The sequence below is a fragment of the Coptis chinensis genome, chromosome 8 (assembly GCF_015680905.1).
Source record: "Coptis chinensis isolate HL-2020 chromosome 8, ASM1568090v1, whole genome shotgun sequence".
Classification (NCBI taxonomy): Eukaryota; Viridiplantae; Streptophyta; class Magnoliopsida; order Ranunculales; family Ranunculaceae; genus Coptis; species Coptis chinensis.
In genome coordinates this window covers 90293639-90317245 of record NC_141463.1, presented here as the reverse complement: position 1 = coordinate 90317245, position 23607 = coordinate 90293639, and the positions used below count along the sequence as shown (strand labels likewise).

General features: G+C 34.8%; 2 protein-coding genes across 6 annotated transcripts in view; both read right to left on the bottom strand.

Moving 5' to 3' along the window:
* Positions 1–12747, bottom strand: part of LEW1 (Undecaprenyl pyrophosphate synthetase family protein) — a 142907-nt gene extending 130160 nt beyond the window's left edge. The window contains exons 1-3 of one of the 2 annotated variants that reach the window (XM_086581300.1): positions 12559–12736; positions 11810–11966; positions 11296–11569 (exon numbers count right to left, since the gene is read on the bottom strand). In XM_086581300.1, coding sequence (XP_086437426.1) covers positions 11296–11569; positions 11810–11857 — 322 coding nt within the window. In that variant the 5' untranslated portion in view covers positions 11858–11966; positions 12559–12736. Of the gene's footprint in view, positions 1–11295; positions 11570–11809; positions 11967–12558 lie in introns of both variants that reach the window. The other variant, XM_086581301.1, reaches the window with a different exon arrangement.
* A 2743-nt stretch (positions 12748–15490) lies between these two features.
* On the bottom strand, positions 15491–23303 carry ACA11 (autoinhibited Ca2+-ATPase 11). Of its 4 annotated transcripts, none has more exons than XM_086581294.1 (7): positions 22900–23303; positions 20869–20923; positions 18840–20779; positions 18593–18751; positions 18055–18226; positions 17654–17952; positions 15491–16415 (listed from the first exon to the last, which is right to left on the bottom strand). In XM_086581294.1, exons 1-7 carry the CDS (start codon positions 23071–23073, stop codon positions 16101–16103), a joined length of 3114 nt encoding a protein of 1037 aa, XP_086437420.1. In that variant the 5' UTR covers positions 23074–23303; the 3' UTR covers positions 15491–16100. The 4 variants fall into 4 exon arrangements, with proteins under 4 accessions (XP_086437420.1, XP_086437423.1, XP_086437421.1 ...); XM_086581297.1 differs by lacking the exon at positions 22900–23303 and adding an exon at positions 22577–22676; XM_086581295.1 differs by lacking the exon at positions 22900–23303 and adding an exon at positions 21996–22055.
* Positions 23304–23607: the final 304 nt, after the last annotated feature.

The window sequence follows — 23607 nt, the reverse complement described above, 5'->3', positions numbered from 1 at the left end:
AAATATATTAATGAGCACCAATTATGGTGCATAAATACTTGAAAACTAAGGGATCAAATTGAGACAGCCTCTTCACTTTGTAGTTTAGGATATTAATCCATAATTTTCAAATAGAATTATCTTAAACTCGATCTAGCTTGTATAATAGTTTTCTTAGATTTATGGTGATTTAGCGGAAAATTTTCGAATCAAAATATATTTATATTGAAAATAAATCGAAATACGTTAATGAGCAGCGATTATGATACATAAATACTTGAAAACTAAGGGATCAAATTGAGATAGCCTTTTCACTTTGTGGTTTAGGATATTAATCCGTAATTTTCAAATGAAATTATCTTAAACTCGATCTAGCTTGTATAATAGTTTTATTAGATTTATGGTGATTTAGCAATAAATTATCACCGCTCGGCTTACCTACTAATGTGTACAAATCACTAAAACAGATTGATTGTTTCCATATCCGGCCTCAAAGAATACACTACTCCCACTTAAAACGATTTATCACATGAACGTGTCCTATGAATGGGTGCCGTTATATTAAATTATTCTAAAAAATATTAGCAACTATGCATAGTTATGAGATATGAAAATTATATTAATTACTCATTTAAATTTCTTGCACCACTCTTTATAAAAAAGAAGCATCAAACCTTGATAAAACTCATCGACTTCTTTTTATTATTAGATTTAACAATAGAAGTTTGATTGAAGTTTTGTGAGAATGCCCAATATGACGAAGATAATATTGAAGCTACTTGATAGCAAGACATTCCCAATCACAATAAAAGAATTATAATAAATACTACTTAAAATGCAAAACTATATTTATCGATACACTTATTCCCCCTACATATAATACAAATATGTTTTAGGGTTATTAGTTCAATGCATTTGCATCAAGTTTCTGATTTTCCATTAATTACTCTTTGAGGTTAGTTTAATGTAGTACGTTGCATCGAGTTTCCAAATTCTCATTAATTATTCTTTGAGGTTAGTTCAATGCAGTTGCATCAAGTTTCCGATTTCCCGTTACTTATTATTTGAGGTTAGTTTAATGCAATTGCATCCACTTTATGATTTCCCGTTAGTTATTCGTTAAGGTTAATTCAGTACAGTTGCATCCAGTTTTCGATGTTTCATTAATTAGTATTTGATATTAGTTCTATTACATTTGCATCCAGATTCCAATCTCCCGTTAATTACTCTTTAAGGTTAGTTCAATACATCTGCATCCAGTTTCTGATTTCCCGTTAATTGTTTTTCTAGGTTAGTTCGATAGTTTACAATTTCTATACAGTTTGCATACATGTAAGAGTCTGTTTTTATAAACTCACTTTCGTTTTGGGTTCCTAATTACTCGTAATTACTCATGTGAGAAGGCTAAAAAAACGGACATTTATGCTTTGAGGTCAGTACGATGCAATAACATCCGACTTCCAATTTCCAGTTAACTATTTTTTTGAGGCTATTTTAATGCATTTGCATCCAATTTCTGATTTCCAGTTAATTAATCTCTAATTTTAGTTTAATGCAGCTGCATCCAGTTTTTGGTTTTCCGTTAATTATTCTTTGAGGTTAGTTCAATGCAGTTGCATCCAATTTCCGATTTTATATTAATTGTTCTTTGAGGTTAGTTTAATTCATTTGCATCAAGTTTCCGATTTCCCGTTAATTATTTTTTGAGATTAGTTCAATGCAGTTACATCAAATTTATAATATTCTGTTAATTATTCATTTATGTTAGTTCAGTGCAGTTTCATTCATTTTTCAATATTTCGTTAATTAGTCTTTGAGATTAGTTTATTGCATTTAGATCTAGTTTCCGATTTCCCGTTAATAACTCTTTAAGGTTAGTTCAATACATCTGCATCTAGTTTCTGATTATTTATGCTTTGAGATTAGTTCGATGCAATTATATCCGGTTTCTGATGATTTCCCGTTAATTATTCTTTGAGATTATTTCAATGCATTTGCATTTAGTTTCCGATTTCTCACCAATTATTCTATGATGTTAGTTCAATGCAGTTGCATTCGGTTTTTGATTTTCTGTTAATTATTTTTTTGAGTTTAGTTCAATGCATTTGCATCCAGTTTCCGGTTTCCGGTTTCCTATTAATTATTATCTGAGGTTTGTTTGATGTATTTGCATACCATTTCCAATTTCCTGTTAAATATTTTTCAAGCATTTGCATCCAATTTCTAATTTCCCGATAGTTATTATTTGACGTTAGTTTAATGCAATTGCACCCATCCGATTTCTAGTTAATTACTTTTTGAGTTTAGGTTATTGCATTTTCATGAAGTTTCTAATTTTCCGTTAATTACTCTTTGAGCTCAGTTATGCATTTGAATCTAGTTTTCGATTTTCTTTTAATTATCCAATGTGGTGTGTAATACCAACTTCTACTGATCCATCTGTAGTGTCCTTGCAAACATGACATAAAAAGTAAATTATGTTTGATTTACTATGTGGGATCATCGAAGATTATCTAGTTTCCGATTTTCCATTAATATATATTGAAGCTACTTGAAATTATCATACGGAAAAAGATAAAATAAACATTATTTTAAATGCAAAACTATAATCTTCCCAAACATATAACTCAACTATGTTTTGAGGTTAGTTCAATGCATTTTTTGCATCTATTTATGATTTTCCGATGACGTTATTTATATTTTGAGGTTAGTTCAATGCATTTATCCATTTCCAATTCCGTTATTTATTTTTGAGATCAATTCAAAATTGCATCCATTATTTCTATTAATTATTATTTTGTTAGTTCAATACATTTGCATCCAATTTCCAATTTCCTGTAATTGTTCTTTAAACGATTCAATGCATTTGCATCCATTTAAAAAAACTCAATTATTTTGATAAAATGCATTTGCATCCAGTTCATTTTCCTTTTTATTTGATAAAGTTGCATTTGCATCTAGTTTTCGATTTCCGAATTATTGTTTGAGGTTAGTTCAATGAATATCCAATTTCCGATTTCTCGTTAATCATTTCTTGAGGTTAGTCCAATGCATTTACATCTAGTTTATTTTTTTAGATTAGTTCCCAATGCATCATGGTTCCGAAAAAGATTAATTATTTTTTAAGATTAGTTCCAAATATTTGCATCGTGTTTCCAATTTATAATTAATTTTTCTTTGAAGTTAGTTCAATATTGCATCTAGTTTCATTTCCCGTTAATTTAATTTTTGAGGGTTAGCTCAATGCATTTGCATCATTTCCACAATTATTTTTTATATTAGTTTGATGTATTTGCATCCAAGTTTTGATTTTCTGTTAATTATTATTTGAGGTTAGTTTAATGCAGTTGTATCCATATTCCAATTTTCTATTAAGTACTTTTTAAGATTAGTTTAATGCTTGCATATGCATCCAGTTTTTTATTTCCCGTTAAATATTATTTGAGGTTAGTTCGATGTATTTGCATCCAGTTTTCGGTTCACCATTAATTATTTTTTTATGTTAGTTCATTCAGTATTATATATTTTTTAAAATATTTGTCATTATTGTTTTGCCGTTATTTTTTTTTCATTTTCTATTATATATTTTGTGATGTTATTTTTTGTATAATTGTTTTTAACTATGTTTTGAGGCCGTGTTAAGGATATATTTGAAATAAGTCGGTGTTTTATCATAGACACTAAAATTATGTGATTTGTAATAGGGAATTAGTTTCTATAAATCATCTATTTTTTAGCAATTTTTTTTATTTGATCAAATATATAAGAATTGGAATACTAAAAGTGTTTGATTCGTAATAGAAAATTACCTTTTACAAATCACCTATTTTTTAGCAATTTTTTTTATTTGCTCAAATATATAATAATTGGAAATACACTCAAACTCTCCAAATATAAGAATTGGAACTCTCCAAATATAAAAATTAAAAATACACTCAAACTCTCCAAAGAGGTTCCATGTACGTGAGATTGTAGGTTATTATAAAGACTATTTTTTCATCTAGTTTATTTTTCTCATATTATAGTGCAACATAAGAGAGAGAAAATCCTTCATTAGAAGTCTCTGTTTTAGTAAATAGATAGTAGACTACTAATGACACCAATTTTAGTGGGTGTTTATTGGTGTACAAACTAAACCAATTAATTAAACTTCAATTGCTCTTTCAGGGAGAAACTCTCCGAGACAAATCCGGAGAGAAAGTAACTCGTAAGGACAATTTTTTTTTTAATCACTCTTAAGGACCGGGTAGATAAAAGGTCAAGTATATTCTTGACACAAAATTAAAAACGGCTCGGGTAGATGAAATGTTAAGTATATCCCTAATGTAAAATAATAAGCGGCCCGGCCCAACCAAAACGACCTAGTGTATTCATACTTCATCATGAGTTATGAACAATCACTGCGCATATGAACAATCATTGTTCATACTTATTTGGGGTTTGAACAATCACTGTTCGTATGAACATTCATTGTTCATTCCTATTCTATGAACAATCACCTCATACTTCAAATAATATATGATCCACCTATTAGAGTTGATTGATTGTTCATACCTATTTGGGTTATGAACTATCACGCATCGCTCATACTTCAAGATAATATATAATCGGTTAGAACACCTATTAAGTATGATTGATTGTTCATACTTATTGTTCATTTTAACATGAGCTATGAACACTCATTATTCATACTTATTTGGGGTATGAACAATCATGTTCAACACTATCGCTACCTATTATAATCGTGTTATAAGGTCAATTCATACCGCTCATACATCATATTATTGTATGATTAACATTTATAAATAATCAATTCACCCATTTGGGGTACATGCTCATACCTCAACTAATAATATCTATCGGATAAATTCATACCTATTGGGGATAACAATCATTGTTTATATCAACATGTTATGAACACTTCATTCTTTCATACCGCTCATACATCAACACAATGAACAATGAGTGTTGCCTTTTATTCATAATAGATGTTCATTAAGCAAACTTACATATGGTGGGGATACATTTTTCTTTGTGACTTCATATATGAGGAAAAGTCTTACACAGTTACACTACATTTGTGAATTAGTTAGTCAGAAACATAGGGTTAACTAGTATTACCCTGCATTGCCTACAGCAATGTACTTGACACTTACAGCAGGCCAGAAGCTTCTTACATTTGTTTGAACCCATCGACTTGCAGCAGAGGCGTCAGATGCTAGCGTTCGAAGTTCTTCGTTGGGTACATCTAGCATTGAGTTCGATATTTGAGTTCCTAAGAGCTTGTAAAACTTGTTGGTTTGGATCATAAATTCTCATTCTTCCTATGTTTTGTTGCCTATATATAGCGCTACAACTTCTTATGGTGGTGGTGGTAAATCGGTACCAAGCCTTCCATAACAAACGCTAGTAGTTGTGCACCTGCATAAAGAATTAGTTAACACCAAAACAAGTTTAACGAAAAGAAAAGTTAAGAAAATAATTTGTTATATGGAAAATGACTCTTGAACTAATTTAGCAACGACGAGGAAGTTTCAATAACAAATTAAAGGTAGACAATGACTCTTGGACTTTACGCGGCAACCTGGCAATTCTGTCACTTGGATAATGGATATTCGTGGTTCACTGACAATGACTTTGCCATAACGTAACTAATTTAGCTAAACACATCACCATTTTGCTTAACTATTTACTAAAGCTTAAAAGTAATATCCAAAGTCCAAACTATGCTCTCCTCACGAAAGAATGCCAGATTGACATGTTTAGGCCACCATTAATTGCAGTATATGATTTGCACTTCCGATTCTCACGTTGGTCTTGTGACTTTTACTAGAGAATACTATCAAGAATTGCGTAATGTGATTGGAATACTATAAGGGGCATCCCACCAGTCATGTGATGTGCACATGCAACAACTCTCCCAATATAATGTGAACTCCAGACAAACAGACCCATCACACTCGCATATTTAGCAATTCAGTGACTCGTCACTCGACCTTATCTCGTGATGTCATTATTTACTACTGTCATCATTACCAACTTTATCTTTAAGCCATTTTCTCGCCGTAATTCATGCACCATTACAGCCATCCACTATCATTACACCCTATGCCAACTCAGATAGACCTAAACACCTAGGAATTCGAAACAAACACATATCATTCATCTCAACTATATGTAGAAGTCTAAAACACTATAAAAAGTCTAAAAATACACGGTGGTTTGATTCCCCACTAACACATCTCTAGAAGCATTTTCTTACTCATGAGAATGTACCCACTCACACCAAACAAAATCATCCTCGCTTTATTATTCCAACTTAAGAGCTAAGAACTAAGTCTTAATCTTTGATGTAAATTTAGACATTTACAATTACTTCACATTGTTCACATCATACAATCTCAACACTAATATGTTATAAATAAACTAATACTGTATATCATATTATCATTATATCATAAACATAAAATCAACCCAGTGACACATGCTCAACCTTGTACGTGATACCATTCATATATTGGGGAATACATGTTTATTGTTAGACTTGCAGTTACCAACACAACAACAACGAGCATTATAAAAGTCATGCAGTGAGTGCGGTAGATTTTAAAGAAGGGTTAACCAATATTACCCCCTAGATGAGCCAATTATAATCCCCCCCTTGAAATTAGGGTCTCCTTCTTAAATACATTCAAAAAAAAAAAGTCAACACAACATCAACGATATTATAAAAGCCATTTTAGATTTTAAAGAAGGGTTAACAATTTACCCTCTAAATAGAAATTAGATTTCCCTTTTTACCTTTCTAATAACACAAAATAAATTTCAACCCAAATTTTTTTTTTTTTTTTAAGAGGGGAAACCCTTTGGCTATGATCTGTTTAATAGTTCAAAAGAATGTAGCCATGAAAAGGAATTAAGAGGAAGAAACTTGAAATGCAGTACTTGACCAGTAACATATGAAGCCAAACCGGCAAACCACAAAGTCTAGAAGCCTAACTATTAGAACTTTTGGCTCATTTGTTGAAAAACCCTGCCCTTCGCCATATTTTTTCGTTTTGGTTTTCTCTTCAGTTAAATTAATTTGATTAATTTTGGAGATAGTAGTTTGGCACATATAGGTTTAGGGGTTGGCAGCAAACATTAGTGCAATACAACATGGTACTTGATCATGTTTGTAGTATCCAGTTCTTGTTGCTGATGTCTTACAAATGATCAGTGTAGAAACTGTTTGGTTATCTCTTAGCCTCCCTCAGAAATTATCCCACCACAATTTAATGAGAAAATAAAAACATACAAAAATAATAATTTAAAAGGCTTCAAATTAATATCCCAACTTTCAACTCAACCAAAATCAGATTGTTGGATCAAGTTTTACAACTTATATTCACAACTAACAACTCCATACATATTTCCATATACTTCAAAAGAAACTTACAAAGAGAAATAACATCAACTTCTTTTAGAGCAACAATCACCAAATTAAATTGGGTATAATTTTGTATCTATGAATTTGGAAGAATTCCATCTTTAAATCTTTTGAGAAATCAAGAGATGTAGTTGATTTTGCTTATGCACCGACTAAAATTAAATGGTATTTTTCAATTAGTTGTAGAGAGAACTTGAGATTATAGCATGGAAGAAGTTCTCTGTTTCGAATGAGATGTTAATACCATGGAAACTAGTCTGGTAGTGTAGTTTAGATAGAATAGATGAAGAAGGTTTTTCTTTTCTTTTTTGTTTTTGAGTTTCTATCATCAAATTTATTATTTTGTTTTTTCTCTCTCTAATTCTTCCTACTATACACGCTTACACGGCAGTGAATCCCACCTATTTGCTATGATAACGGTCCACCTGGTTTTAGCTGTTTCTGTTTTCGCAAATTGTAATTGTGGCCCATATACTATACTGAAAATGGACTGGACCAAACAACTAAATATCTTATCCAGGGTCTTATTCCTTGTACAGGCTGGCGAATCCATGCTGTTACTATCTGTTCAAGTTGGATTTGGTCCATGAATAGCAAGTGCAATTGATGTTTGAGGACTTTTCATGTATTGATTTTGACTTTGGATCCACCATCTGGAGTCATTTTGACTTGAGCAAAGTGTTGAGTATGTAAGTAAAAAAATTGGCACCAGCATTCTGGTATAGTGGTATGTGCCTATGTCCAGTACTCCAGTGTCCAGTTCGATGTGTGCCAAAACTTACGAATAGTTCAATAAGTAGAGCTTGATCACGGTTTATCTCACATGCCCCCTTATTACCATATTTTGCGGAGTGGAAAATTTTCCAAATCCTAATTATTAACACCAAAATTTCAATTGCAGTAATCAGGCACCGGTCCTTAGTTGTCCCAGGGATGATAGCAAGGGAATTTCCAGTTTCCAATTGCTAACCACATTCAGTTTCAAGTGCCTGCTTGTCTTCTCTTATAGTAGCTTTGAGCTTCATATACATGAATATTTAGCACTTTCTACTTCTCTACTTGAAAAGGACTTGCAAGAACACAGGAAATATGCAAATAAAAAGTTCAAAAGTTCATGTTAAAATGCAGTTTCAATGTCGAATTAGCACTTTGTCAAGGCTTGGAAGGGTTGAAAATAGACTTATCTAATAGCTCATATGGCGTCCTCCCTGAGAAGATAGGTTTCCTTTTCATAGTTCAAACTTGGTGATTGATTTTATAGGTTTTCTTCAGGTTAAACAGAACTCTATGCGAAGTTAATGGATGCGAGTATGAGACAAAAATAAATAAACGAGTGTAAGGTTTAAGATGTCTCATTTTCACCTTAGAGTCTTGTACATTTCTAAGTTGCCACAGTTTTCCCTGAATTTCATGCATTATTATCAACTAGGAGCAAAAACATTCAAAAGGGGGCCATAGCTGAATCGCTTGTGCATTCAAACTTGGTTACTATAATTTCCATTAATAAGCTGCCGACAACAGGGAGAGAATAATTTGCGTATAAAGATGGCGAACTCCCCGATCACAAATCACCCATTTCAGATCCAATATACGAATTTAAATAACATAATTAATCAACATTTTGGGGTAAGACGCATAGTGGGGGGATCACCAAAAAATCGCCTAGGTTCAAGCAGCAGTGCTACACGTCACTTGCCTGTGACAAACACAAGACAATACGAAAGCAATCAGTTTCTTTTTTCCCCAGTCAGACAGAGCTCAAAGTAAGCAATATATCTTTTGTCATCTGATGAATAGCAAAACTGATTAGTGAACAGGAAATAAGAGATTTTAAGGGAATCACTAACCGTAGTTTTGCTGCACCTTTGCAAACTTGTGAACGGTTTTCACTAAAGTACCATGTTTCATTGATTTCAATGGTCCCATGTGTCTGCAACAATAGGTGACCCATTACAAACAGGAAGTGAAGAAACATATGTAACAAAAAAAGGAATAAAGGTCAAGAAATCAGTAATTGAACAATTATATTTGAAGTTTTTGGAACAAAACAACTTGAATCATCCGAACCCAAATGAGCATTGGTGTGTGTAACCATGCTATGCATGCCTTGAGAAAAACCAATTTCCCAGCAAAAGCTAACAACATAAATAATATTATTTTGATAACGCGCCTTAGTAAAGACCGATTCCTATGTCAGAGCTAACTATATATTTTACTAATAATCTTTATAGCTATAGTCATGTCTAAGGCCCTATCGTTGGAGGCTTTTCAGCATGTAAGTTGTAACTATAACCACGAACCAATCTCCTGCGTTGGAATGTCAAGCTGCAACACGAATTTCATGTATTCTCCACACCACTCTTTTGTTGACTAAATCCAGCTGTTTAGTCATATCTGCTGTAAGCATTGACGACAGAGTTGTGAAGCAAGTTACACACCGAAATTCTGGTGTGGGTTATCTGGCTTTCACTCGCTTAACATAGTCGTCAGTAAGCACAACAACCCCCATCAAGCAGAAAAAGTTGAGGACTTAAGATCAAGTTTAGGGAGTTGAATACTGTGCCGAGTGTATGTGTAAAATGTTTTAAGGGTAACACTAACCCAGACTCGTAGATTATTCATTCAAGGTGCCAGAATTATCTCAATTCCACAGGTACAGAAGAAACACTCCACAAGTATATTCAATCACAGATAGTTCCAGTACACTCCTAATTACGTATTGTCTTTGTAAGAGTCAGCAATCTTGCTGCTGCTTCAATGACCATAAGATGGTGACGTGAGATCAATAACGTACTGGATGTTTAAGTTGTTTTCAACAAATTTCTTTAACTCTCTCAACTATGGAAATGATTAAGACTAGCTAGTTATCCATAGCAAGGTTAAAATACAGTTTTATTAGGCAAGTGGCTCCGTGGTTCCTAGTACTGCCGAACGTGGGTCTTGTCTCCATCTCGTGATGTCTGGGACATAGGGTAAAGAGCCAAAGGCTAGAAAGTCACAAAATGGTGAAGCATTCAATGAAATAAGAATTCATCAAGCAAAGATACTCACACAATCTCCGTATACCGCATTCTCCATGCAGGAAAGCCTAAGTGACACCTCACTGGTCCATAAACTAGAAGCAGGTTGGGTTGTGGCCCTCCACAACCTAGAATACAATAAGAAAAATAAATAAGTAAATAGAATGGGAAGCAACAAAAGCTACAAATGCACTGAGCAGTAAGGAAAGGGAAGACAAACCTACAGCTCTCAGTGCCTGCATACCATTTCTTCTGTAAATGTTGGCTCATCAGAAACTTCTAAATACTTCGTACAAAGATGGCTAGCAGCTTTAGCAGTCCCTTCTTTCCCATCTGAGATTGAAAGGAATTCCAGAGTCCTTTGTGTTTCATCAAGACAGGAACTCTTTTCACCGTCTTCCTGAAAAACAGATGGCAAGAATGATAATAATAGTGAGCAACTATCTCACACAAATAATTGCACGTTCAGCTCTAGGCACGTTAGCAAGGAGCATCTGACTTATCAGGCCCATTGTTCTCTAAGAGAATTGATTATGAGAATAGTAGATTGTAGGAATTCATCAAATATAACAAACAATTCTGAACACGAATGGAGGTAAGTTCAGTAGTGATAAACAGCAGCAATTAATCAACTACATACCAAATGCCATAATCTTGATTCACCCAATTTCTCCAAAATAAATTTCCTGGTCTTTTTCAGCACTCCTAAAGCAATGATAATAACGAATATCAAGTTCAAGTAGGGTCAGAGATCAGTAGGAAATATTCAACATGCATAACGGATTAACAATAATAGTAATACATTACCACTGATGGAAGTAAAACATTGTCAACAGCATATGTAGGAATCAATAGTTACATAATTACCATCCATATCATAAAGGCAGATGTGCTTTACACCAATTTTTGACAACCAGTGCAAAAGCTTCACAACTCTGGCCATATCGTATGCTTCTTGACTCTCTACCACAATAGCTAGGTATTGGAGATTAGTTAGATCAATAGCTTTGTATTTGTTGACGATCCCACTTGAGATAAGATAGCTTTGTAATGTTTGAGCTGTACCCATTACAAAATGCCATATCGTGGCTACGAGATGGAGAAAAAGCCAAACTAGACGAAGCATGGCAATGGAAGCTTTCTGAAATAGACAAGAAGGAGACTTTATTAGTATTCAGGTCTGAACTCAACTGCATACAGTAGTCCATCGTAATGGCCATTGTGCTGTTCCGTTAGGGCTAGTAAAACTCCAATGTTTCAAATTTAGCATACCTTATAAGAAACACACTAACAAGATATTTGATTGAAAGAGGGACAAGTTGCACCATAATAGTGTAAGGAACTGCTCTTTGGACAAAAAAGAGTCCCTAATAGCACTGACCTTGAATAAGTAAGATATCTCTCCGACATTGCACTTTGAGTTCCTCATCCAGATTGATGCTAAATGTATATGTTCTTTTTTCTTTTTTCAAAGAACCCAACATAGATGGAGAACACGAATTGTAGATTTACTTTCAGAGTAAACTTTGTCAGATAACCTACAGAAAGAACCAGGAAGCAGATCCATAAAGCTAGATTTTTGTACCAATTCAAAACAAAATCAGGAAAAGCCATTACATTGAAGTCCTTAACATGCCGAGTTTTTTTTATAGCTTGGTCATATATAGATGCGTGCATGGAGATAGATTAACAGAGTTGAGAGTAGCACGCAGAATTTTTCTGTTGTTAAAATACCGAACGTAACAAGCCAATTACTTGTTTATTATTTTGTAAGAGTGAATATGACTTGGGAAGTCAAGTTTTGCTTGTTGTGATCTCCTCCATCACAAAACAATACAAGTGTCGACTAGAAACACTTTAGTACTAAAGCTGTTACTCTATGTTCACTTGGTGTTTCAATAAAACTTACCATGGCAAGAAGAAAAGGACCACCATGAATTGATTCATTGAAAAAAAAAAAAAAAAACAATTCCAAAGAATCAGGAACTTCGATATGAAATGAACCAAATTTAGTTAACTACGCATACATTCATATGTTATCATGTAAAGATAAGTTCTTTGCATTACAACAAATATATGTAAACAAAGAAAAAATGAAAATTTGGAGATGGGGTGGGTTATTGAGTTTACCTGAAGTTTGAGTAGCCCACTCTCTTTGCTTGTTTCTCTAACACCAAAGAGAGAAAAAGAGTTGTTAAGGAACAAGAAAGCAACTGGTTCGGCAGCATTCGTGTGGTACATGTGTTTGGTGCTGTCTTTTTTTTTTATTTGCTCCGGTTTTCTTTAGTTAACCACGTGTCCACCACCGTCTCTCAAGTCTTCTTTTCCCTTTTTTTTTTTTTTTTTAAACAAAACACTTGATATAGACGGGTTTCCAGGAATCGAGAGCTAACCAAACCACGAAAGCAAGCCCACCAAAAGCCCAGTCCATATAGCAATATTGATTTAAAAAAAATTGCAACCGATTCTAGGTCAAAATAAACCTAACCAAAAAAATTGTAACCGATGCGCCTGTTTTTTTCGTACTTATTTATACTAGTATACTACGTGGCAGTGGGGAGTGAGCGGAGCTGCAAGGAGAGAGAGAGAGAGAGAGTTGGGTGATGCAGGGGAGAAGGAGAGATGGGTGAAGGAGAAAGAGAAAAAATGAGAGAAAAGTTGAGGACAGACAGACAGACATAAACCAACCAAGTTGGTTTTTGTCCGCATAGTCTCTCTTTCTGCCAAAATCGTTCGCTCCGCTCACTCGATTACCTATCCGAAACTGAAATCAATCGAGTTAATAAAAAAAACCCTGATTCCAAAATTCAAATTTGAATCGATCATAAAAAAATTTAATTCCCGACCCGATTTGTTGCTCTAGATGTAAAGAGGTCCCACTAACTCACTAACTTAGACTAAATGTGTTAAATTTGTTGGGATAAAAAAAAATAAAATAATTTCCGAATTTTAAAAGAGCGTGAAATTGAGAGTTGTCCAATTAACCAAGCCACGAAAGCAAGTCCAACAAAATCCCAGTCCATGTGGCAAGATTGATTTTAAAAAATTACAATCGAAGCCTACTCAAAATAAGCCCAACCAAATTACAACCGAAGTCTACTCAAAATAAGCCCAACCAAATTGCAACCGAACCCAGTAGTAAAAAGCCCATTGAATTCCAGCCCAGCCACAATTGTTGACCAATCTAGTTAGAGTTGAATATTATATTTACACATTTACCCTTATCAAATATAATAAATTACAAATAAAATCAGATTATAACATTATAAATAGAAATTATGAGCGAGGGCAAAATTGGAAAGCAAAAAATCCTATTAATGGAAATAACATTGTTGCTTGGGAGTTTTCTGAATTCCAGCCCAGCCGCAATTGTTGACCAATCTAGATAGAATTGAATATTATATTTATACATAAACTCTTATCAAATATAATAAATTACAAATAAAATCAAATTATAACATTATAAATAGAAATTATAAGCGAGGGCAAAATTGAAAAGCAAAAAATCCTGTTGATGGAAATAACATTATTGCTCGGGGAGTTTTCTTTATAGGTAAAAGATAGAGAATTTTTGTAACTTGTTCCAGTGACAAACAATTTGTCTTCCCACTTATTTTTATATTCTGTCACAGATAACATATATGGTCATATCCTCATACCAGAACCATTCTTCTAAAAGAAGCATCTCAAACTGTCAGAGCGACGGTATAAGTATCAGGTTGTATTAATTGTTGTCGAAGTTGGCCCAAGACATTACTGCTCGACCAGAGGCTCTAATCCAAGATATCCATTTCAAACAAGGCATCACAGGAATGGTACCAAGATACATGACACTTGTATCGGAAGAACCCATCGCTACAGTTCTCAAAACTTTATAACTTGGGCTTGCTTTGCGAAAATCATAAATATTGCATAGTAAGGATCTGCAAATCTTTGTTATTTACAATGTTGAGATCCTAGTTAGTAAGTAAGTTCGGGAACGGGACTTATTCAGGACGTGAATCAATAAAATTCAGTCAAACATTTACGAGAAAGATTCGTCTATACACAAGTTCGTATTCTCTGATAAAATTTCGGGTAAAAGATTCGTATGGATAAACCACTTTTATCTCACAAATATCAGTCAAAACGATATAAAATCACTTAAGAGCATATTTAGGAAAACAACTAAAAAAAATACCAATATTTTGAACCAAACCAAACACCAAACCAAAAAAACACCAACCATCTTTAGGATCAACATCAAATTTTCCACGTGACCGCAGTTTTAGATAAATCGCGCCATATAGCCCACGTGGTTTTCCTGTGCCAGTAAAGCCCATCTTAAAAGCCCAAGCCCACAAGGTTTTTCAAAAACTGGCAATCAACTTTTTTATTTTTTTTTCTTTTCCAATCTCTCGCGCGGTTTTGGCAAAACCGCGTAATTTAAGCCCACAATCTAACCCAAACCCACACGGTGTTGGCAAAACTGCGCGGTTTTAACCGCGTGAATGATTTGATACAGTCCCAAAACTACCAAAACTAGAACCAAATATTGGCCAATTTGGTATTTGGTTTGGTGTTTTTTTAGTGTTTTCATTAACATTTGACTCTCCAGAAATTGAAAAAACCGTTTGGTGTTTGATGCTAGGTTGATATCACTCCTAAATATGCTCTTAAGTGTTTTTCCTAAAATAAAACATCTTAACCATGAAAAAAGTCAAAATTTCTTTTGAACCACACATTTCCTCCTTATAAATAGTAAATTTTATTAAAAAGAAATTATTTATTTATTTTTTAAAAAATCCGCATTTTTTGGGCCAAATCATTCCCGAATCCGAACTTTACCCGTTTTCATATCCGAGCCATTGCCGTTTTATTCGATTTAAATCAGTGTTTAAAACGCAAATTATTCGCAAATTTACTTACAAGGACTGAGATTCCATCACTTCGTGGAACCTTCTACAATAACTAATAGTAAGTAGTAACACCTTAAATTCAATATCTGCTTGGAAATAATATACTAAGCAGAAGATTTAAACATACTGGAGATAAACACACATCAGCTACTGAAGCCTGGGGAGATGCAACAAATATGATTTATTCCGAAGCCAAATGATCCCCATTGTCATTGTCTAAATCGTAAACTGCTAATAAATTTAGGTACATCAAGATAGTTTAGCAGAACTGCACTGAGCAACTGCAGAAGTAAAAGAAGAAAAATGGAAAATAACTACCAAGACGATGCAAAAGAATTCAAGTTGGGAATAAGGTTGAGCAACGATGTCATAGTCTGTCATCCGTATGGATATACTAAATAGTAAATACTATGAAGACAGATATAGGAATAAGAGTAACAAGCTTGTCTGATTAAACCTGGAACGTTCTAGAGATTCTATGTTATATCACTTCACAGTCCATATCAACCAGATCTCAATACTGTCCTATGACATAATCAGACAAGCTCACACCTTAAGCCTGTACCTATACCTATACCTATACCTATACTATAACGGCAAAACTAGTAAAACATACCAATGACTTGAAGTCAATGACATGATGAAGGACATCATAGTGTTTTCCACGATGCAATCAATCCCACAGCCAATGGCTTGTGTTCACTGGCTAAAAATTCTATTGTAGCCGCATGGACCATTCCCAGCATAGACCATTATGATATCCACCCTTCTGTTTTACGCAAGCTCTGGACCAGTAGGGAGGGGCTCATAACCATCATGGTGCATGTTAGTGAATGTTTGTTTGCCTTCTTTGACAGGGATGAATTTGACGATAACAGCAACAACCATGCTTGCAAATCCAACGAGAACGCAGAACAACCATAATTGCCAATTTAAAGGCACAGTACTAGCAAAAGTGCCCAGGAACTGTACTATTATTATTTGAAACACCACTGTAGCAACCATGACGCCAACAAAGACCCAACTTTGGAACATGCCACGGAATACATTTATCTTCTCCATATCACGACTGTTAATTTCATTGAAAACCTGAAAGAATCCCGTAAGGAGAAAAGTATACAGAGTCAGCGCATGATAAAACGAGAGTTTGTTTCTAGTTTTCTACACAACTCACTCATCCCATGAATCTCAAAAGGTAAAAACATACCAGAGTATTTAATCAATTTACCAAGGGACCGAAAAAAGAAAAGGGGGGAGGAGGGATGGAAGAAACATATTCGATATGAAGTATAATAAAGATAAATCACGGATTACCCTATTATGGATATTTCTGTAACCATACCGAATCCATGCAGCCGAACTCAATAATTAGGACGACCAAGGATAAGCTGACTCAGGGACTGTAAAATTTTAAGATGATGCTTCTGAGCACACTTATACTCATTTGGGGGAATATCACCATATCAGCTGCACTTGGGGAAGAGCGAGGGGACAAATTTTTATGAGGATGCTCTCCTCATTATGAAGATCATCATCACAAAATGTCAGCCCTTTCTGAAATGTTTTGCATTGGCAAAAGAATTTTGCAACAATGAGAAATGATGAACCTTTAAATAATTCCTAAACTTGAACACGATTTTTTACGTGGTTAGATACATTCAAATGGGATTTTTTTTTTTGAGAGAGAGGGTGATCTCCATGATGTGCTTATCATATTCACAAAGCAACAGCCCTCAACTCGTACTATGCGCCTCCTTTAAAAGCGCATGTCATTTAAAATGTCATTTTAGTGTGTAATAATATCCTTCCCCTAAAAGTAAATATAGTGGCTTAGTAGGACACAAGGACAAATACTAGTTGAAAAATCAGAGGAGAAAGAATCCAAAAACACAATTGAGATCATTACAGTTTCCGATGAAATTGACAATGTGTAGAAGTGATCATAAAGTTTCAAGTAAAGCTTGAAGTCAGAAAAGATATCAAAATATTGTGTTATTAATTAATTATTTTTGTACTTCCTAACCCACTATATAAACAAAGAAAATGTTGATTAACTGATTAAGTTATTGAAGACATCATAAGCTCATAACAACTCATAATTCCTTAAGGCATGGATTGTTGGAAGCAAATAGTAGCTATAAATGAAACTGGGCCTATATAAAGCGTGAAATGTTCGAAGATATTCATAGCTATAAATGAAACTAAGCCTCTTAAGAGACTGCCCAAATATCACCAATGACAATGCAAACAACTATAGTAGCCAGCCAAAAGTTCAAAACAATATGGGTGGAATGTAAATGAAAAATATACCACTACCAAAGATTTACCTGGCAAAACACAAAGGTGTTGAAAATGACGGTATTGAGGACATAATCAGCATCTGAACCACTCAGTCTCAGGAGATGTTTCCCATCAAATTTGAGCACTCCAAGGACAACCAATTGATATATACTCTGACCAATTATATTTCTCCACATGATCCTGGTGATAAAACTCACACCCCTGCCAACTGGTGGTCTTTGCATCAGTTTGTCATTCGGGGGTTCTGTGGCCAACGCCAATGCACCAAGAGTGTCCATTATCATGTTGACCCACAACAACTGAACAGCCGTAAGAGGAGCAGTTCCTAAAACCAATTACGAAAATAAGGACAGTTAGCTGAAACCTAAGGCAAAGAACATGAGTAACATGAAACAACTTCAGAAAATGATCATAAACTACTACTTACCAGATAGGCATGCTGATAAAAAGTTGAGCATAAGAGCAACAACATTAACTGTGAGTTGGAACTGCACAAACTTTTGAATGTTTATATAAACCGAACGACCCCATCTGGCGACATTCACAATAGTTGAAAAGTTATCATCCAATATGATAACATCTGCATTCTCTTTGGCCACCTATAGGAAATTACAATAGATGCGAAATCAATAACAATTGGATTGGATCTGCATAGCAAGAAGGACTTAACTTCCAGTTTGCAGTTCATGCAACTTGTTTGCTTACATAAGATTTTGGCAGCATATACAAAGGAATTTATTATATCCCAAGCATATCATTAAAAAAGAAAAGAACAAAAACAACAAGCGTAGTAAAAATAAGATGAAATTATCCGTGAAGAAGCAAGGAAAAGAAGAGAGTCATCTTATAAGATAGAAAAACAAAAAGCAGAAAGAAGCACTGATGTACGAAGAAAGTTGTGTGTACCCCTAGTGGGTATCATTCCTGATTCCTATAACAAATTTATGAAAGGATGTGCGACAAACCTCTGTCCCTGCTATACCCATAGCAAGTCCAATGTCTGATTCATGTAGAGCTGGGGCATCATTGGTCCCATCACCAGTCACTGCAACAACTTCTCCGAACACATTCCTCAATTGAGTCACCAAGGTGTGTTTATCCAGAGGCAAGGATCGAGCCATTACCTGTAGCGATGATCTTAACAATTTAGTAACAATACCATGCCAAGTGTGGATGAGCGTTACAGAACTTGTGGTGAAGATAAATTGAGACCTGAATTTTAGGTAACAACTCCTTCATCTCCTGGGGACTCTTGTTACGAAAATCTGGTCCTTCTATGGCAATACCATCATCTGTCAAAATACCACACTCTTTAGCTATAGCTTTGGCAGTATTAATATTATCTCCAGTGACCATTCTCACAGTAATCCCAGCAGCCAAACACGTCTGAACTGCCTCCTTGACTCCAGGGCGTACTGGATCCTTGATTCCCACAACTGCAATAAGTGTATATCCTTCAGCGGGAAGACTTTCTTCACTGGAAGTTTCATTCATGTCCTTGTAAGCCAAGCAGAGAGTTCTTAGAGCTTCATTAGCAAAGCCATTTATAATACTTGTGACATTCTTTATCTGAGTTTCTGAGAGTGAAATAGCCTGACCATTTTTATCAACAATCTTGTCACATATTCCTAAAATAATTTCTGATGCCCCCTTGCAGAACACTCGGTATCCACCAGCTGAAAGTGACACAAGGACAGACATTTTTTTCCTCACTGAATTGAAAGGCTCAACCTTCACTATCTTAGACACACGGCGTTGGGTGTCAAAATCACCTCCCAAAAGCAAGCCAAATTCTAACAAAGCTGATTCTGTAGGTGAACCTAAAATGGAATGCTTACCATCTTTGCCTCTAACCACTTCAGAAGAAGTATTCTGAAATATGGACTGCAAGAAGACGCTCATAACTCTCTCCGAAATCGTAGATCTTAAATTGTTTCCATCTTCACTACCTATAATACCCTTACTTTCTTCACTTATCCATATCTTATCAACAACCATATGGTTTGTTGTTAATGTACCTGTTTTGTCTGTACAAATGCAGCTAGCAGAACCCATGGTTTCACATGCTGAGAGATGCCTAACAAGTGCCCTGTCATTCATTAATTTCTTCATTGCAAAAGCAAGACTTAATGTCACAGCAAGTGGTAGCCCTTCGGGTACTGCAACCACAATTATAGTAACAGAAATTGCAAAGTAATTTACAAGTGTCAATGCATCTCCAGATGACCACTGAGAGAAGTTGTGGTGAACTGCCTTCTGTACTAGAAACCTCACTGTCAGAACCAAAAAGGTCAACACAGCAAAACCCAAACCGATCTTCCCAATAATGGTAGCGACACCATTAAGCTTCACTTGTAGTGGAGTCTCATCTTCTCCCCCTTCACTTAGAGTTTCCATCAACCTTCCCCACTCAGTCCTCATTCCAACTGATGTAACCAGCATCTTACCAGACCCATCTTGCACTTTGGTCCCTGATAGAAGAAAAGGATTTCTCTGGTCTACGTGCACAGGCTCACTCTCACCTGACAAACTTGACTCATCAATCAGCAAACTATAACCTGATATAAAAAATCCATCAGCTGGAACTTGGTCGCCAATGGAAAGATGAACAACATCACCAACGACCAAATCATAGATTGAGAGCTTCTGTCTATACCCATTTCTCGTGACCTGAACCATTATTTTCTTTTTCTCCTTGTCCAAGTCCCTGAATTGCAAAGACTGCTTGTAATCACTTATTGCAGTAACGATCACTACCAAGAAAATACTGAGTAAGATCCCAAGCCCATCATACAGGCCCTTAGGCCACCCTTCAGTGGCAAGTCCAACACCAATTGAAACAGCAGCACAGACTATAAGGATCATTAGAGTTAAATCCTGCAGTGCATCCCATACAAACATGAAGAAACCTCTAGAAGGTTTCTCAACGTATCGGTTCAACCCATAGATTTTCTGCCTCTGAGATATATCCTTTTCACTTACACCATCATCAAGGGAAACCGAAATTTTTCTTGCAATTCCATCGACTCCACCATGTTGCTTCCAGAGGTTGGTGTCATGGCCACGAACAATAGATGCAAGCTCATCGGGGTCAATGCTGAAGCCAGCTTGCCTTGTCTCGTCTGAGAGTTTGTACTCATACCGATTACCAGCTGTAAACAATAATTGAAACAGAGACTTAACAAGAATACATAATTAATTAGGAATCTCAAAATGGTTTTACAGGGGAGAGGGATAATACCGTCAATAAAATTTATGGCTGCTTTTTTAACGTAAAAAGCAATTCGTATTTTTTCCTGGAACAAAAGAAGAAATGAAACAACTATCAGTATGTTTTCTTTCACTGGGAAATAGATAAAAGAACGAAGTATACAGCACCATTCGTGAGCACAGATTTGAGTGCAGTGTCTTTGATACAAGCGTAACAATAAAATTGTGGTCAATATCAGGTATATAACCTATGTTGGCAATGTAATGCAGGAAGTTGGAGTAACAATATCAGGTACATAACCTATGTTGGCAATGTAATGCATGAAGTTGCAGTAAAACATACTGCGTTGATTAAATAACTACTCAAAAAAATATGTTATAGATTAATTAATGGAAGACTATCCAAAGCTTCTACTGGAGCTTCCATTTAAATTGAACAGCTTTAACAAGTGTCTACTATTAGTACAACTGAAAACAGATTAGATCATTCTTCATTTTAGCTTCACATACAACAGAAAACTTTCCATATGTTGGAAACAGGATTTTATTTTCCTATTGTGACTCTACCAATGTCATCCCTTTCTAGTCATTAAAAAATCATTTGACTCAGTGAGAGCATGGCTGCAATAATATATTGTAGTTGGTATTTGGATTCTTTACCTAGAAAGCGAAGGCGCACCCAAGTTCTCAAGGTAATAGTTATAAGAGGCGCATGCTTCTAGTTCTATAGAGTATAGCGTTAAGAGGTATTCTTCATTCTAAGATAACAAGTCCCTTCAGAAATAGTATGGTTTATACAAGTAGCTTAATTCTTTTCGCCAATGACATCTATTATCTAGTTATAAAGAGATTTGAAATATATGAATCTTATATTCCTATCATCTTTCTTTGCTTAGTTATCAAAACTTATATACTTGGATTAGAGATATTAAGTCATTCCAAACTGATATTAAGTATGTTTGTTGGCATTAATATATTTACTTGGGATATATTAATAAAAGAAAATTGGCTTTTTTACTGTATCTAGGAGAGAGCTTGTAAATTTGCTCCAGTTGTAATGAGCCTCCCAGTAGCGAACTATACTAACTGATTTAACTGTCACCCTAACAGTCTTCATAATAACAGTAAAAGACATGTTATTACCATACTGTGACTCACACAAATTGCTAGTAGGTGGATCGTAACATCAGTGACATAGAACATCACTGTTAATGCTTAAAAATATAATTGTAATGTGCCCACATGGACCTGCTTTGAAGAGCATTATTGAACCCTACCTACACTAAAAAGTAGCAAAATATAAAGTGTAAAAGACAGAATATAGCATCTCTTCTTTGAAAAATATTTGTTCTTTGATTGTAACTATCATGGGAAGTTTCAAGGAAGTTTCAAGGAAGTTTCCCATTGTCCTGCTTTAGGAAAGACTTGTATGTCAATAGAAACAGAAATATATATAATTATAAACCAATGGATGTAAGATGCCCAACCAATGCAAAAGAAAACTTTCTTCTAAAAGAAAATTGGGGCAGAAGACTAGTTGCTGAACTTTAACCTATATGGCTATATGGATATAGACAGTTAGCACTCTCTATCATTTGTTAAAAGCTTTTTAATTACCAACAACCAAGCTTCTTTTTTTAATATGAAATTTCAACAGAAACACATATTGCATATGTGAAACTAAATAACCAAATGCCATAAAGTCCTTGAAGATAAACTCAAATAAAAGAGAACATCACCACTTAAGGTAGATAAGATTCGTAGTCCCTGGACCACCACGTCATCCTAATAAAACCAATCCGCGTAAAAAAAGTCAAACTAATTCACCCGAACTCCGGAACTCCCCAACTAAAAATCCGTTCCGTACTACCGTATACGGTTCGTCCTTTTTACAAATCTGTCCACGTCATCCTTCTCCGACCACCTAAAAAACTTAACACAGAAATAACTACAATGATAATTGTAAATTCACTGATTAAAGATTTCAATAATGATAATTGTAAATTCACTGATTAAAGATTTCAAAGATAACTACAAGTTACAACATTGTGAAAGGAATGACCTGGATTTTGTGACGTTTCTTTTCAGCTGCGGAACGTTTAGCTAGATCTGCAACCATACGAAACCTACGACGAGGGTTTTTCACAACGGAAACAGCGGATCTCCATCTTCTTATTGCTTCTTCTGATGGGTTTTTGGATTCTACTTCAAAGTTTTTCTTCAAATATTTCTCCATCTTCAAAACTTTTCAAAACTCAAAGAATGTGGGTTTTGGGTGGAATTATTGATATTTGTTTTAGTGGATTATTTTATTATTTAACTTTCAAGTTCGGCGGGTAAAAATAAGAAGCCCCGGTTAATGTTTGAGGTTTGAAAGACGACAGGTTTGAGCAAATAAAATGAAAAAAAGAAAGACGACAAGGAACAAAACTGGATTCTGATTTTGATTCCTTTTTATATATCAAAAGATTGCGTTCCCAATTTCGAAGTTGATACTTTGTACCCTTTGGAACACGACCTTGACGTTGACTTTTATGTACCTGATTGGTCAGGTCAAATAAGTTTGATTATTGTTAAATCTGTTATAATCTATGGGTCGGCTAATGTGCCTGCCCACCATGAGATATATCTTTTTTCTTTTTTCCGATAATATCACATATATTATATATACTAAATATGAAATACATCTGTGTTCTGAAAGACTAGTGGAGAAGACATATGTCTGACATTCGCAGATACCCATTTTGCCAAAATATGGGCCTCCCCATTA

Excerpts from the sequence above, each read along its gene's own strand:
- ACA11 (XM_086581294.1), bottom strand. The coding sequence starts at position 23,073 with ATGGAGAAATATTTGAAGAAAAACTTTGAAGTAGAATCCAAAAACCCA. Across the intron at positions 18,752-18,839 it reads AGTTGTTACCTAAAATTCAG|GTAATGGCTCGATCCTTGCC; the intron begins GTCTCAATTTAT and ends TCATCGCTACAG. Across the intron at positions 16,416-17,653 it reads ACACCTTTGTGTTTTGCCAG|GTTTTCAATGAAATTAACAG; the intron begins GTAAATCTTTGG and ends GGATTCTTTCAG.